At 38.1% G+C, this 15,310-nt stretch overlaps 1 protein-coding gene and 1 long non-coding RNA gene across 5 annotated transcripts; one reads left to right on the plus strand and one right to left on the minus strand.

The window, feature by feature from the left end:
* Positions 1–432: 432 nt before the first annotated feature.
* On the minus strand, positions 433–11,728 carry LOC103974787 (histidinol dehydrogenase, chloroplastic). 4 transcript variants are annotated; one of them, XM_065125140.1, is made up of 17 exons: positions 11,600–11,673; positions 11,470–11,522; positions 6,776–6,913; positions 6,401–6,522; positions 6,270–6,322; positions 6,083–6,155; positions 5,403–5,504; positions 5,212–5,313; positions 5,027–5,098; positions 4,899–4,961; positions 4,774–4,815; positions 4,090–4,149; positions 2,776–2,886; positions 2,072–2,242; positions 1,556–1,646; positions 1,062–1,350; positions 433–946 (listed from the first exon to the last, which is right to left on the minus strand). In XM_065125140.1, the coding sequence occupies exons 3-16, from the start codon at positions 6,897–6,899 to the stop codon at positions 1,076–1,078; spliced, it is 1,461 nt and encodes a 486-aa protein (XP_064981212.1). In that variant the 5' UTR covers positions 6,900–6,913; positions 11,470–11,522; positions 11,600–11,673; the 3' UTR covers positions 433–946; positions 1,062–1,075. The 4 variants fall into 4 exon arrangements, with proteins under 4 accessions (XP_064981212.1, XP_064981211.1, XP_064981214.1 ...); XM_065125139.1 differs by lacking the exon at positions 11,470–11,522 and having other exon boundaries at positions 11,600–11,728; XM_065125142.1 differs by lacking the exon at positions 11,470–11,522 and having other exon boundaries at positions 6,776–6,861; positions 11,600–11,680.
* Positions 11,729–12,198: 470 nt separating this feature from the next.
* On the plus strand, positions 12,199–13,537 carry LOC135622873 (uncharacterized). The gene is made up of 3 exons (XR_010491187.1): positions 12,199–12,386; positions 12,458–12,528; positions 13,072–13,537. It is a non-coding gene; the product is annotated as an uncharacterized LOC135622873 (long non-coding RNA).
* The last annotated feature ends 1,773 nt before the right edge of the window (positions 13,538–15,310 follow it).

Raw genomic sequence — 15,310 nt, forward strand, 5'->3', positions numbered from 1 at the left:
CTTCAATCTGATACCCTTTTTCATTCAAGACTTTTTGTGTTTTCTAGTTAGTCATCATCAAATCTCCAAGAGATCTCGAGCAGAAGAACAGCTGTCTTATTTGGCTGTGTCCCACTTTTTCTTATCTTTTTTTTTTCTTCCCATCCAATAATTTTCTTGATCCTGTTGAAAGATTCATGGCAGGCTTCAGGAGTGGAGGATCTGGCTATCCAACATCTCAAATTAAATACTACTAGCTGTGGGCACAACCCTCTAACCAAATTTGACTAATTATGTCTATCTATCTCAATTAAATCCAATATCCAGAGCAAGAATTTTGTGGTTTTCCTACATGAGTTCTTAGTCGATGATGTTTCTCCATAAACAAACCATAGACTCGAATCTTAAGCATGTGACAAATCACACATATAAGATATACAGGACAACAATGAATTCATGAGAAACTCGAGGTTTGTTTATTACTTTAGACTAATCTTAAGCATGTGACAAATCTGCACAAGTTCAAATATTACTTTAGACTAAAACAATCAACAATGTTGCATATCAAACAGAAAAAGGTTTCTTGCATATTAGAACAGTAACGTGAAAGGATGGCTTACGTAGCAAATATTGGTGGCGACAAGTTCTACAGCATGTCTGCTGCCACAATACGAACAGCAATGCCCATCCATTCTGGTTATTAGCTTGTCTTTTCCATTTGTTCGTTGATTGTGAACTTCAAAATGTTGCACAACAGTGAGAACACAACTTAATTAGGTTCTGCAAGCATAAACCGGATGATGAATGTATCTGAGGATGTAGTTATTGCACGTAAAAATGAGCCAACTGTTTTATGCACCCCCCACTTTGAGCTGCTTGTGGGCACTGAAGAAAGACCACCCCCAACAGCTTGGCCTTTTAGCAGATTATGAATGATGCAAACTGGTAAAGGTCTTCAAAAAACAACCTGCTCAGTTCAGAAATCCAAACATTGACCGAGATAAGTTGTGATTCAATGTACCAACTCAAAAAACTCAAATGGAGGAGCCTATGATATTATAAGTTCCCAGAGCATTTTGGACCTGCATTATGACAGCTAAGCAGGTAGGCCAGCTTCGATTTCCTGCAGCCGAAGGGTAACAGCTCTCTTGTGAGCCTCCAGCCCTTCGACTTCTGCCATCTTTGCTACATGCGGTCCAATGTTTTTGAGACCTTCCTCGGTTAAGGACTGTACAGTTATGTATTTGAGAAATGAGTTTAGTGACACCCCACTGTACATTCTTGCATATCCGTATGTGGGAAGGACATGGTTGGTGCCGCTAGCATAATCACCAACGCTCTCCGGTGTCCATTGTCCTAAAAAGACTGAGCCTGCAGTGATCCACAGAAGTTACTAGACAATTTTAGCAAAGAATTTATTGTCCTCAACAAATTTTAACTGTAAACGATGCTTTCCAACAGATGAGTTTCAATTGATTGGAGGACTGTGTGATAATACCAATATGCTCCAAAGAGAGTAATACAAAACTTCTTTCTCTAACATGTTGAAACAATGGTTATAACCATAACAAATTACCAGCATTCTCAATGAGACCCTCCCACCTTTCCGCATCCTTGACGTTGATGATCAAATGCTCAGGAGCATACAAGTTCGAGAAGGAAATTGCCTGCAAAATACAATGCTTTTTGGTTCTTTCACAAGCAAACAAAAGGAGCTAGAACTACACAATTTAGCAATCCAGTGTAAACTGATGCTTCTGCTGTAAATAAACCACAGCCCAGAGCATAGAGCACAATATTGTATACAGATCCAGCGGATTGCCAGGACTTTGGTATTAAGCTAAATATGCTCAGGCCCATATTTCCAATCACTTCAGATGATAAGGTCAATACTAATAGCTTCAATATAATACCAAACACTTCAGCAATGTCCTTGAAACTTCAACTGCACCTAGAAATAAGCCCATAGGCACTATGAAGTAGACTAGTTAACTTAATTTAGTATATATATGTCTTCGCATTAGTAATGGATTTAGAACCTCTAGTCTGGTTGAAACCATGTGGCATGCACAAGCAGGTATTCAGAACCAACCTCAACCATGTCTCTGGCAAACACAACAAAGCTATGACTCAGTGCTTTTGAAGCATACTCTCCTCTGGGAAGGCTAGCACATTGGTTGCTAACTTCAGCCTGGATAGCATCAATATCCACTCCATCTCCGGCAACGACAAGAACCACCTGACTATCTGGACCATGTTCTGCCTGTAAATTTAGTAGAGTACAAAAAGAAATAAGAACATCAAACCAAGAAAGTTTTAAATGTCAGTTTGATACCCATTTTGGAAACATATTGGACCATACAGTACCAGTAAACCAGGCTATTTATGGACCTATACAACCCAGAATCATTAAATAAAATAATAGATAAATGAATAACATATGTACTAGTATCAACCTAAGCGTTTTGATACCGGCAGTTGGTCAGGTTGGAAAATACTAGACGGCATATGCTAATCTGACTGATGCTTAAAACCTTGCAACTAAAGACCTACAGAGCATCAATTTGAAAAGTGAATTCATATAAATTTAATATATTTTTGGTTTGCTGGTCTTAGAATTGACTACATTCGTCAACGTCTTTGACTTGGGATTTTCTGGAGCCTTATTCCAGATAATAGATGCCCACTACCTAATTAGCTCGCATAAGAAAGTAACAACACAAGAAATAAAAAGAATATTCTCCATCAAACACATGCTAATCAATTGAGCAATACAAGTGCAAACAGAATAAAGACCTGAGATAGGAGATCTGCAGCTACATGAACAGGATTGGCATGATTGTCAGCAATGACCAGAACCTCTGAAGGGCCAGCAGGCATGTCAATGGAAACCATTGCTTCACTGTTCTGCAGGAAAAGAGAAGTCACCAAAAAGCATGTTAATCTCGGACCAACAAATTGGAAGGCTCTGCGGATCCACCGGAAACTGAAATATCGTAGCACCAAATCTCTGCTCTTATGATTAGGAGGATATGTCCAACCACAAATCTAAAGAACCATTTTAAGAGAAGAAACAACACGATATCTTGGAAAATCAAAATAGAAGCTACAACATTTTAAAAAAGTTTATCTAAATAGATTGAAAATAGAATCAGGAGAAGAAGACTATTACACAACAATTCTTACGTGTTCCATAATCAAATCCTTTCATTAACAGTGATAGTATGATGCTGCCAGGTTCTTAGTCAGGGCTAGTTTTAGCAATTTAGATTAAGAAAAAAATAGTTTTATTTAAAATCCATGTTAAATACAACTAATAGATGATATTTTGATTGTATCCAGGAGTCAAAATGATGTCAAATCTATAAAAAGTAGATGACAAGCATTAGTGTTACAATAGGACTTCTAAAATGAGAAAAAGTTGGGTAGTAATAAGAATTCTGTTACAGTTGACAAAAATTTACAATATGGTTCTAGTGGTTCTTTGTCCACAAAATGTCAGCCCTCAGTTAGAAAGAGTCCTTAAGGATTCAAAATATTGAAAAAAAGGATCTAGCTGAAGAAAACAATGAAGATTTCTAGTGGTGATTTTATTTCTTAACTTCTACAACTATGTATAAGTGTGTGTGTGTGTGTGTATATATATATATATATATATATATATATATATATATGTTCTATCTTGACTTGTTACCTAAAATTTATTTTTTCTGCTGATGAGATCAACCATATAGCAGGCTTTTCTTTCCATTTGACATGTACATATGATGCTAAAGATGATGGTTGTTCCTAGTTCCTACGCATCTTTCTCATCTATATTCTGTTCTCTTTCCATAGTTAAATCTTGTTCTATCTCGGCTTGTTACTAAAAGGTACTTTTTCTGCTGATAAAATTAAACATATAGCAGGCTTTTCTTCCCATTTGACCAAGACTAGTTCTCTACTTATTCTAATTGGGCCCTGATCTCCGTGGTTTATCTCTGGACAGAGTCGTCATAGTGCAAGCAAATACAACCTAAAGATTGTAAAATTAAAAGAGGAAAAATGTGGAACCAAGGACAGAGAGTAAAGAATTAAAGCATAAGGGAAGCTAAGGAATCAGAACCATACCTGGAGAATCATTTTTGCAGCAGTAACATATTGATTTCCTGGGCCAAAAATTTTTTCAACCTGCAAGAAACCATTAAAGGTTCAGATATTAAGTATATGGCCAGTCAATTGTAACCAACACTGAAATTGAGTTGAAGCAGATGATCAACGTCAAATAAGGAGATTTTGATGGATAGTTATGGCACCATCAACAGGGAGATTATAAACCATCAAAAGACGATGACGTACATTTAAGCACATTTGATATCATTTATGCATGGTAGAATAAGTACTAACGGCTGTCTTTTGTTTCATTCAAAACCAGACATTTGGATTTGGAGTAATTGCAGATGATGGTTAGATAATGGAAGGCCCCACAACAAAGTTTTTATTCAAAATGAAAAGAAGCTCACAATGACCGAAAGAGATACTGGAAAATGAGCTCATTAAGAAATATTTATGCATTGTGCACCTAACAAATACAAAGAATGCAACAAGAAGTGTTTGCTCTTTGATGCAAAAAAGTACTCACATGGAAGATTACAGAATAATAGAAGATAAGCTGCAATAACATAAGCCCAGTAATCCTAGAATTTACAGTCACTAATTTTACAAGACAACCAGCTGCTTTTGGTATATTTTCCTCAAACATATAAAAGAAAATAATTCATAAAGTAACCCCCACTACATACTGGAATTTTGTACCTTTGGGCAAGATGGAGTTCCCCAAGCCATTGCTGAGACTGCCTGAAGATATAACAGATAGAAATTAGTCAAAGCACAAGAAAAGCCATTTGCAGAGCAAAAAAGGGTGCTCAAAATCCTTGAACCTGAGCTCCCCCAGCTTTTAGAATGTGAGTTACACCGGCTTTCTTGGCACAATAAAGTACTTCCTGCAGCAAAAATAACGAATTCAACTTCATCTCAATGTGGGGCCAAGGTTCTTGTAGAAGGCTACCTTGCAAATGCTACCATCACGACTTGGCGGAGTTGCAAGAACAATAGTTTTGCACCCGGCAATAAGTGCGGGCTGGTGCACGGAAGAAATCAAAAGTCAACCATATCTGTTCACCATCATGCATCAAAACTCAACAATACCATGACTGAACCGCCACAGCCATCCCTAGGAATAGATGAGCATACCACTGAAAGCATGAGAGCAGTTGAGGGTAAGACTGCAGTACCCCCTGGAACATAAAGCCCTACAGCGCCGATGCACCTTGCTATCCTTTTGCACCGAACTCCCTATGCATAATCATTACATCCAAAACCAGTTAATGAGAGCAAGAAATACTTGGTGACAAAATAAAGAATACTACAAGTCATTTGCTTACTGTCATATTCTCAATATCCTTCTCAGGAACCCTTTGAGCATCATGAAATGCATAAATATTGGCATATGCCACATCAAATGCTTTCCTTACAGCTGGATCAAGCTTAACAATCACACAACAATACACAAACATTAACATGTATTGGTTGAACCAAGTACAAATAGATGACAACAAAAATACAAGTTTTCTTTAACTAAAGATATGACTAATACAACCACATTGCTAATGAGAGCAATTTCCCACAACGTTTTACAAAGTCTGATATTGACATGGTCTCTAATAAAAAAGATCCTGAAATCTCTTAAGAAACTTAATGGCACAATAACAGATAACTAACCACAATGATTATGCTAAAGCCCTTGAACTGATAACATCTAGACCAAATGTATCATAAAAGGTAACTGAGAAAATGCAACATAACAGTTATGAAACATATTTGAATTGAAAAGACTTTTATCAATTTGGAAATAACCTGAAAGAAAAACCCTGGTAGCAATGATCACCTGCCCTAAAGTTGATAAGTGATAGACACAACCAAAAATGTCAAATGCATACTTGTTCAAAAATAGTAATACAGCAACTAAATTTGAAGACAAAATTTATCATTCTACGGTCAGCTCAAAAAGAAGAATTCACAGCATGTTATAATTCTCATTGGATTACTGTTAAAACCAGCCTACCTCTGGAACCGGAAGATCAGAAACAAGCTCAACTACTTTGTCAAGTACAACTTTGTCAAATTTTGCCGTATAACTGGGTCAAGAAAAGAAAAAGAGATTTTGGACTTCTGAACAACTGATAACTTCATTAGTTGTTCAAATGAAAAATTCTCTACAATATTTAGAAGCATATGTAGGAATCACTGACTCTATTACTGCAGCATCTCCTCTGCACCGTACATCATCCACGATTGGGTTTACCTACCCATAAAAAGTGCAATATAATTGTCATAGTAGCTTTACCACTTAAAGGTCCAACAAATTCATTATCAAACTTACCACACTAAAAATGGATGAGAAATCAATACGAGGGCGAGCCTTGAGAGAATCAACCTCAGTATGAGTAAGCTCAGAAAGCTTATAAGATTTCATTGCACTCCTAACAATTCGACCTTTCAATCCTGTATGATCACCAATTGTCAATGTCAGAGGCACTGCATAACTTATAAAAGACAAGTACATAATGTGATCATTTTACTTAAATTCTTGCTTCACAGCCTCATTTCACTAAAATGCAGAAATTGTTTAAATATTAAAAAATCCAAGTTATTCTTAAAGGTTTTAACAAATCAAAGAAATATGTCAGTAACCACGAGCAAAAAACTTTCCTACTGATAGAAACTGAGAATTCATAAAAACAGGAGGTACAAGTACCTTTAGGCAAATAGCATATGTTATATCTTGATAAATTAAGAGCACAAAGTCCCAGGGAATGGTCAATGGTACGAGTGCCAACAAATCTGTTAGTCCTTGGAAAAGTTAAAATTGTACTGTCCATTAGACACCTTTATCCTGCAAATGATGGTAAAATGACAATATAGAAAAACAAATTACAAAAACCATAGCCCTAGTTTTACAGAACAGGTAAAAAAAATTACTTTAACTAGAGTATAAAAGAAAAGCACACAGCATAACTGTCATATTCAAATTAATCTCATATTGCAATTACTCTACCAAGAAGATGAGCCCATCTGCAAATAATCTAAAAGGGAACACTAACTAAATATATCTGCATATTAAGCACGCCTTCATATCTAGAACCTGATAATATGGAATCAGCAAATTAAAGGTAGTCCCTTATGATCACTGTCCGTCATGGGCAATCACGAAGGATCCATAACTATGTCAGATGAAGCTTAAGTGCATAAAAAAAATGAAATGTGCAACCCAATACGTAAGGCTCCGGCTAATACAGGGACTGTGGGGGATCAATATAAATCTAAATTGCAAAGAAACAACCTTATCATGATACTAAGGTTCATCTTCTAATAGTGTGGTTCAGTGCACAGAGCTCCTGCCAATTTAGGTTCTCAAGAAGATCATCTTACCCTAGTGAGCAAGTTTACGTCACTCGAGCCTTTGGTCTTAGAAATTCACCATCAATTAAAGGTCCTAATTCATTGTCATTAGAAATGTTGTTGCAGCTCTATCCAAGGGTTTAAATAGGCGCCCGAGCGCTCGGGTGAGGTGAGGCCCGAGCGCCTCAAGCCTCGATCATGCAGCACGCTTCAATGAAGCGCCGCCTAGGCACTCGCTTGAACCCAGGCACCAGACACCTCAAGCAAGCGCCTGGTTGAAACAAAGTAACCGAATTAGAATATTATGTCTGGTTCAGTTGAACAGTAAATTACTTGGTTCGATTAAACTAAGCTACATAATGTTACTAAACTTACGCACGCAAACCCCCATCCGTCGCCCCCCCGTCCCACTCCCCCACATAACCTTGAGCCATAAACCCTACTTCGTGCGTAGTAGCCACCTCCTCCGCCGCTGCACAGGACCGATGCTTCCTCTATCGCCGAAGGACAAATCCGAAGGCCTAGCTTTCATGTGCAATTCCCTCCGCAGCCGCTGCTTTCATGTGCAGCTCCTTCCATCGTCGAGGGAGAGGACCGTAGCTTCCTCTGCCCACGACGTCACCGTCTGCAACATCCACTGCCATCGTCCATAGCTTCCTTCGTCACTGCCATCACCGTCATTCAAAAGTTCCTCCATCACCTCCATCCTCTCCTTTCCCACTTTTCATCGTCGGTATCTTTTCTCTCCTTTAACTACTGTTAACAGTTTATTAAATATTGTTAACAGTAGATTGTTAAGCACTGTTATCATATAATAGTCCTTATTTAGATTTTAGCACTACTAATCTCTATTTATTTAGAACTGTTATTAGGGTTTTAGGATTAATGACAAGTGTACAAAGCAATTCAAAAGATTCATCAAAAATTCAAGAAAGGATCCTGCTTAGAAATATAATTATCTAAAGGAACCTTTCAATTTAATGTCATATTTATATTTATATAATCATATTTGTCAATTATATATATTTTTTTTTAATGTTTTAGAGCCCCTTGCTTTGCTTGGGTTTAGGAGAGCGCCTAGCGCCTCAAGCATTTTTAGACCTTGACGCCTTTTAGCACCTAGCACTTTTCAAGTCACTAGCTCTATCATTAATCATTTGCAAACTACAAACTATCAGTTTTCCACAAATCTAGCAAGTGACAATAGTTGGTAGACTAGTTTGAGAGGGATAATGTGGCAAACAAAAAAAGATCAAAAGGGATAAATGCTTTTTAGTGAGCGATTGGTAGTTCGTAAATGACCGATGAAAAATTGTATCCATCGAGCCCACAAAGCAGCCAACAAACTTGCAGTGTTTATGATAGTTCTATGAGACTCATCCTTTTGCCTTTGGCCTAGCTGTGATGAGAAATTGCCATGGACGGATCAGAAACAGCCATTCACCATAAATCGCCAACATGTGCTAAACAGCATGCAGGTGGCAAAAGATGGCATATCTAACAACCAAGGTAGCAATGATGCTTAGAGGTCATGAAGATGTGAATATGGGCTAGGATTTTGGGTAGATAAGCATCTGGGACAATGGAGGGAAGAGGATAGCTCACAGGTTAAGTGCATTGTGAACACAAACTCATTCTTTAAAGTTGAACCCATTAAATACAGCATCAAATCCATTTAAGCCTCATCGTATTGACTTTCTAGAATAATTAACTCGAGCTGGTCCAGCTACTCTGATGATATAAAAACAAATCTATGATAGTGGTTTCCCTGACATAACTTTGAGGACATGTCGGTCATGATAGCCATTCTCTTACCCAAAGCAGTATATCATAGAGCAATTGCCATTATTGACATACTAGAACTCTTTAGAAAGTAGACAGTCAGACTTGAATATAAATAATTAGTGTACTTAGGGTGGATGCACAAGTTTAACTCCATACTATATACTCTTGAAACATCCAAATCCAATGTAGGAAAACTACAACTTTTTTACATCCACTTGATACAAATCTTGTGGAGTGCATCAATATTGTAGAGAGTTAAACAAATTTCCTATGTTTGTGATAAAAGGGCACCACATAAATTCTTTCAAATAAGAGAGCATTTTGTGACATGATCTTTAAGAGAGAGTATCTGATCGATAAACACAAGTGACGATATAATATTGCGAGGATGATCAAGAGCAACTCCCTAATGCAATTATAAAACTGAAACAACTCTTAATCTTCTAAATATGCAATCTTGATAAGAAAAGTCAAGAAGAAGAGGTTTAAATCAAGGTTCGTCGTACCGTACCGTACCGACATTTCGACCCGAGCTCGGTACGGTATGGTACCGATGTACCGACCGGTACACCAGGACGTACCGAGCGGTCCACCCTGGTGTACCGAACAATTTTATTTTATTTTCATTACTGTGGCACTACTACAATATAGCACTGTAGCGGTACGAGGCGGTCCGCGTACTGGTATGTACCGCCCGTACCGGGCGGTACCATTCGGTACTGCATACCTTGGTTTAAATTTCGTCAACTAGGGAAACGAGAAGGCTGTTGTTGAGTATTTGATCATTTCCGAAGAGGAAATGAGCAAAATTACATCAAGAAATGTTCACCAAACGTAATGATCGAACTAGGAGAGCATTTCAATTAGTTTCTTGATGATAAGTTGGTGAGGATGGCAATTCATGCAGTTTAGGTTGGGTTAAGCCGGTTTCCAGGCTAACAAAAGTCTACAGAATTTAAAGCCGATCAGGCATAAGTGTGATGGGTGAGGGTGTGAGGAGGAGGAGAAGAACAAAAAAGTAAAAAATAAAAAGGAAGGAGTGTGAGGATGAGTACTGGACTGTCATGGACAAAGTTGTAAATGAGGTGTTTGATGTAATACTCATATATGTCCGTGTCTTTCGATTTTTGTTCATGCTTTGCACAGCATATAGAGGGCTTGTAGTAGGCTTAATAACCTTATTTTGTTTGGTCTGTAGTGGACCATCTTGGACTTTTTGTTGCGCGACCGTTCAGAGCTTGCGAAGCCTATATTCGTAATTTGTATTTGCTATCATGTGTTTGTTGAAATGGTTGCTTGTGGATATTGAATAAAATATTTTCTCTAACTCATCTTCTCTTTTATAGGCCCTTAAGTGATCATAGGAGGTTTTGGGGAGGTTGACCATTCGCGGACAAACACGCAAGGGTGTCGCACGACGTAGGCAAAACCAGCTAAGTCTGTGACAGTGGTATTAGAACAGGACAAGCACACTTAAAAATATTTGGCATATAAACGTGGGGGATTTTAACCTTTAGAAATCTTTAAAGTATATTTGGAGTATTGGGTTTTCAGGTGGTACAACTTTGATCACCAACTCTGATCTTTTAAGTATGTCTATGTTAGGCTGTTTAATGTAGATGTTCTAAAAAACACATTGGTCTCCTTGATTGTATATGTTTTTCCGTATCTACCAGCCATAAATTGATTGGACACACCAGCATGATCTGGTTAGTGTAATGATTCTGGTTTTTACTGATCTTCTATCTGAATTATACAGGCTGGAGATATGCTTGTGGAGATCAGCAGTGGATGATCATGCCACAATAAAATGAATTAGCTGCAATGTATTCAGAATCATGGCTTGTGCGGAAGGTAACTGAAGCATGTTTATGAAGATTCAGCTTAAATTATGAATCACAGTAGCCTATGTATTCCCTGTTACACAGTTTGATCAGTGTTGGCATTCAGTATCACTGCAGAATGTGTTTGCTTTTAACATACTATTGTTACATTTAGTGTTGATCTGAATTTTAACCTACAAAATAGAAGTGATGAATTGTTCTCCTCGTGATCAATCGAGAATTGCAATCCTGTTCACTTTCGCTAGCACTTTTTGATACATCTAAAGACTGGTGTGACGAGTTACGTGTTTGCAGTATGGTATTGGTACATTGCGAGCATCTAATTATTTCTGTACTCGAGCTATTGTGACAGTTAAGATCGGCATTGAAGTACAAAGGTAAAATTTAGTGACAAAACTAGTATCCAAAAATTTGATTTCACCAAAAGGCTGCCTCTCTTTTGTTACGGTTATTCGGCAGGTTGGTAGCAGGAAACTGTACGCGAAAAAAGGAATCAGGCGGAAGAACTGACGCAGAAAGGAAAGGTTGAAGTGCAGAACGAAAATTCGCACCTTCGCTCTCATTGTCGAGGTGACGCTCTCGAACCTTCTCCGATCTCCGAACCCTCTCTCTCGCGCTTCGAGCCGCTGCGCTCTTCGGAATAAGAATAGGGAGGCTTTCGTCGGGTATTTATGGAGCTCACGGCTTCAGAAACCCTAATCGAGGATAACAATTGGGTCATGGCTCGAATTGGGCCCGACCCATCTACGTGCCTCGACTTGTTATACCCGATGACCTATTTGCTAATGTTGCTGTTTCTCTTGTGCCCAAATCAATCAGTTCTTAGGATTCATTCAAGATGTTGATGTATTTTCTTCCTCCTGAGGAAATTTTTGGTATGTATGTCATATCATATTATGTCTGCCACTTGCATTCCATGTATGTTTGAATTGCTAGAATAACATAACACCATGGCCTTCGTGTGAATTTTTTGAGTTGCTATGGTCGTCGATTTGGTGGTTCTGTTGAGAACGTGCTCCTTTTCTTGACATACATGATGGTCCTTTTAAAGGACATATATAATTATATATTACCACAAGCTTGCACCCAGAAATACAAATAAATTGCATGGTGGCATTGGACGCTGAGACTGGCCATATAACATAATTACAGGTGCAGTTCCGTCGACAACATAGGAGTAGATGGCAAGCTAGATGATGAAGAATGGGTCATAACTCATAGCGCCTCATTAATTTTATGCCATGAAATGTGTTTGTGATAGATACTATTTCTGTTCTCATTACGATTTAGTAGTCAAGTATGCCAACCGTCGTAGCTCTCTGCCAAGATCAGAATATTGTAAGATTTTTTCTATGTTTGCTTTCTAGTAATACTTCAAAATAATGTGAAACTCAAGTCCTTCATGTCAGGTTGTAGCTAAGCTTGTGGGCTGCTGCTATTATAGGGACGTGGTGCAATCTCCTCACTGTCGTTTATGTCGGTGAGAAACTATTCCTTTCTTTAACTGCTTCAAGACATTAATTTTGTCTCATTTGTTTTGTCTGGTTTTTTGTATTTCATGTATGATGATGTAGGGAAATGCTTATTCAGTAATAAGAAAAATAAGAAACATATGAATTTTGGTTTTCTACTGCATATAATATGTGAGGATACTCATTTTCAGTTTTTTAATATATAAAATAAATCATTGACTTAAAATACTGATTGAGCCGTATGTATCAATCGGTGTTTACCGGTTTGACGAAATGTCCATTGATTTCTAACTTTCTAGTATATCATTCAATGATGTCGATATAATCCCTGTGTTCCGATACTATACCAGTCTTCTATGATAAATAAATCATTTATCTAAACAAATTGGAATACAGTGAAAATATACAACCATTGATGTTCTACAATGAGTAATTCTATGAGCAAAATTGTTCACAAGAATTGCCGAAGAAGCAGATTAAACAGAAACAATTTAACTAAATGAAGAAAGCTTGTTATATCCTTAATGCTATATAGTGTCTAATTGGTGCAGGATTTGTTTGCTCTCAGACGCTGCCAATACTGTATGAGAAATGTGAAGATCAAATTGATAGACTTTCTATATAACCTCCTCGGGCAGTTCCAGAATCACTATAGCAAGCTGGATGTGAGTGTGCTGAGTAAACTATCGAAGGGAAATCCCAGATCAAAGAAGAATGACTAGAGTCCATCCTTCTTTGGTTCATCTTGTCTTTTATTGTGTGATCGACATGCTGTATTGCTGTCAAATAAAGATGAAAACCTCCGCCACTATTGTGAACACAACAGCAGCAATTCTGTGCATAGTCTTTTTGCCACTGAATGCAGGTTTCTGATATCCCAACTGGTTGTCAAGCAATTATGCAAACAGAGCATGATGTTCTTTAGGTCAATTCCGATGCATTCTAAATGTTTCTTTGAGCATTCTTTGTTGATGCTTAATCTCAATGATCAAAGTTTGGAGGTTTTTGGTTTCTAAATTAATACTCTTTTTTATCATAAAAACCAGCACTGCCCTCTGCTTGCCTGTGATCTGACAAAAGCCTTAACAAACACAATGCTGCACTGCATTGATTCTCCCAAAACTTTTCAGCATGCTGAAGCATTTTAGTGGCACAGCCAGGCAAATGAATATAACCAATTTCACAGGTAATCTGCATAGTGAAAGTTAGCATGGACTGTTTCCTCTGTTCATGCATTCTCCAGAGCCCACAAGTCCAAGATTTGAACACATGCAGATGATAGTAGCAAATTTTCTATACACAAGCAAATAGCAAGAAACATGGAAGGAGATCTTCTATGTTACGGTCATTATTGCTTTCTGCTCCATTTTCAGAGCTGCATTCAAGTGAAAGAGTTCTTGAAGTAGCAATTCTGAAAGATCTGCTTGCTTGACTTGGCAGGCCACCTGCTCCAACCCTCCATTCAAACTTGAAACTGGTTGTTTGATTGTTGTTGCAGCATTAGATAAATGACTGGATCAAGTCAGTAAAGTATAAACTGAGTGAATATGATTAGTTCAATGCACCTGTAGATGTCAATGTTCATCACCATGAAAAATCCATAGCAATTGACTAGGCCTTTGTCTCTCTTTAAATGGAAACTGTGATCCCAATAGAGTTCTTATTTAAAGTCACAACTTGGGTTTGATGAGAGTGACTCTTATGTCCAGTTACCGATCACTTTTCTTCACAGCTAATGGATGATATTGAAGACCAGATTCTATCTAATCCATTGAAGAACTTTTGAACTTTGACTTGTGTACCATGTTCAACACATCTACTATGTTTTCTTTGTGAAAATTTGAAGTTGAACCCTTATTTAAATTTAAATTATATCTGTCATCTGTGCATTTCAACTTTTTGCAATGTGTGGCTATTCCTAAATCATCTTTTAGTCTGAAAAATAATTTTTTTTTCAGACCTATAACTTATATACTAATCAATTTGGATGTCTCAGTAGAGACGAAAATAATAATCGAAAGGAAGGTAAATGACCACCGTACACTATGCAACGGGACGTGACATCTAATGGCGGATGGCTTGTCATCTCCTTTCTCGCCGTATGTTGAGTTGTGTGTGGCATGAGTTGCTCGCCTGACGAGATGCATCAGACTTATCTTTCGATGTTTCCATGGCGATCTTGGCCGAGTGGGATTGGCAACACTACCTTTTCGACTTCGTGCATGACAACAACGGAGATTTCAGACTGATGGCAGAAAGGACAGGCGGCTGTAGCTGTGGCTGTGGCTGTGGACATTACTCACACAGTCTACGAGAACCCTCTTCACCTCAAACCTTATCCCTCGGTATGTGGATCCTGATGAGGTAGACACTGTTCTTGCTGTCTTCCAGATTGATACTGGTTATAAATGCAGTGATCCGAAACTCGACACTGTTTAGATTCATCTTCATCTGCTTCGATTGGTGGATGAGATGTGACCCTGCCATACTTCCTTGCAGATAAATCCTTCTTACTCGACTTAGCAAGAAGAATGACTCCTGAACAAATCTGCATGTCGCCATCAACGTCAACAAGCAACGTGGGAAGGCTGATGGGAGCGGGAAAAAGAATGTGGCATGATTGATCCCCTCTCCCTGCAACCTCCGATCTATGCCATGCTATTGCTCCCCTTTAAAGTTGACTTGGCGAACCTATTCGTACAACACCTAATCCCCCCCTAGCCTTAATACATCCCATCCCATCATTGCTTCCATTCTGTGGCTTGGCGGCTCTCATGAACGCCACCATGA

This window comes from Musa acuminata, chromosome BXJ2-9, assembly GCF_036884655.1.
Source record: "Musa acuminata AAA Group cultivar baxijiao chromosome BXJ2-9, Cavendish_Baxijiao_AAA, whole genome shotgun sequence".
Lineage (NCBI taxonomy): Eukaryota > Viridiplantae > Streptophyta > Magnoliopsida > Zingiberales > Musaceae > Musa > Musa acuminata.

Bases quoted from the DNA above. Each gene is read 5' to 3' on its own strand.
- LOC103974787 (XM_065125139.1), bottom strand. From the start codon at position 6,899: ATGGACAGTACAATTTTAACTTTTCCAAGGACTAACAGATTTGTTGGC. The intron at 4,150-4,773 runs GTACAAAATTCC...GGTTTCTTGCAG, and splicing joins GAACTCCATCTTGCCCAAAG to GTTGAAAAAATTTTTGGCCC. The intron at 1,351-1,555 runs GTAATTTGTTAT...GGATCACTGCAG, and splicing joins GGGTCTCATTGAGAATGCTG to GCTCAGTCTTTTTAGGACAA.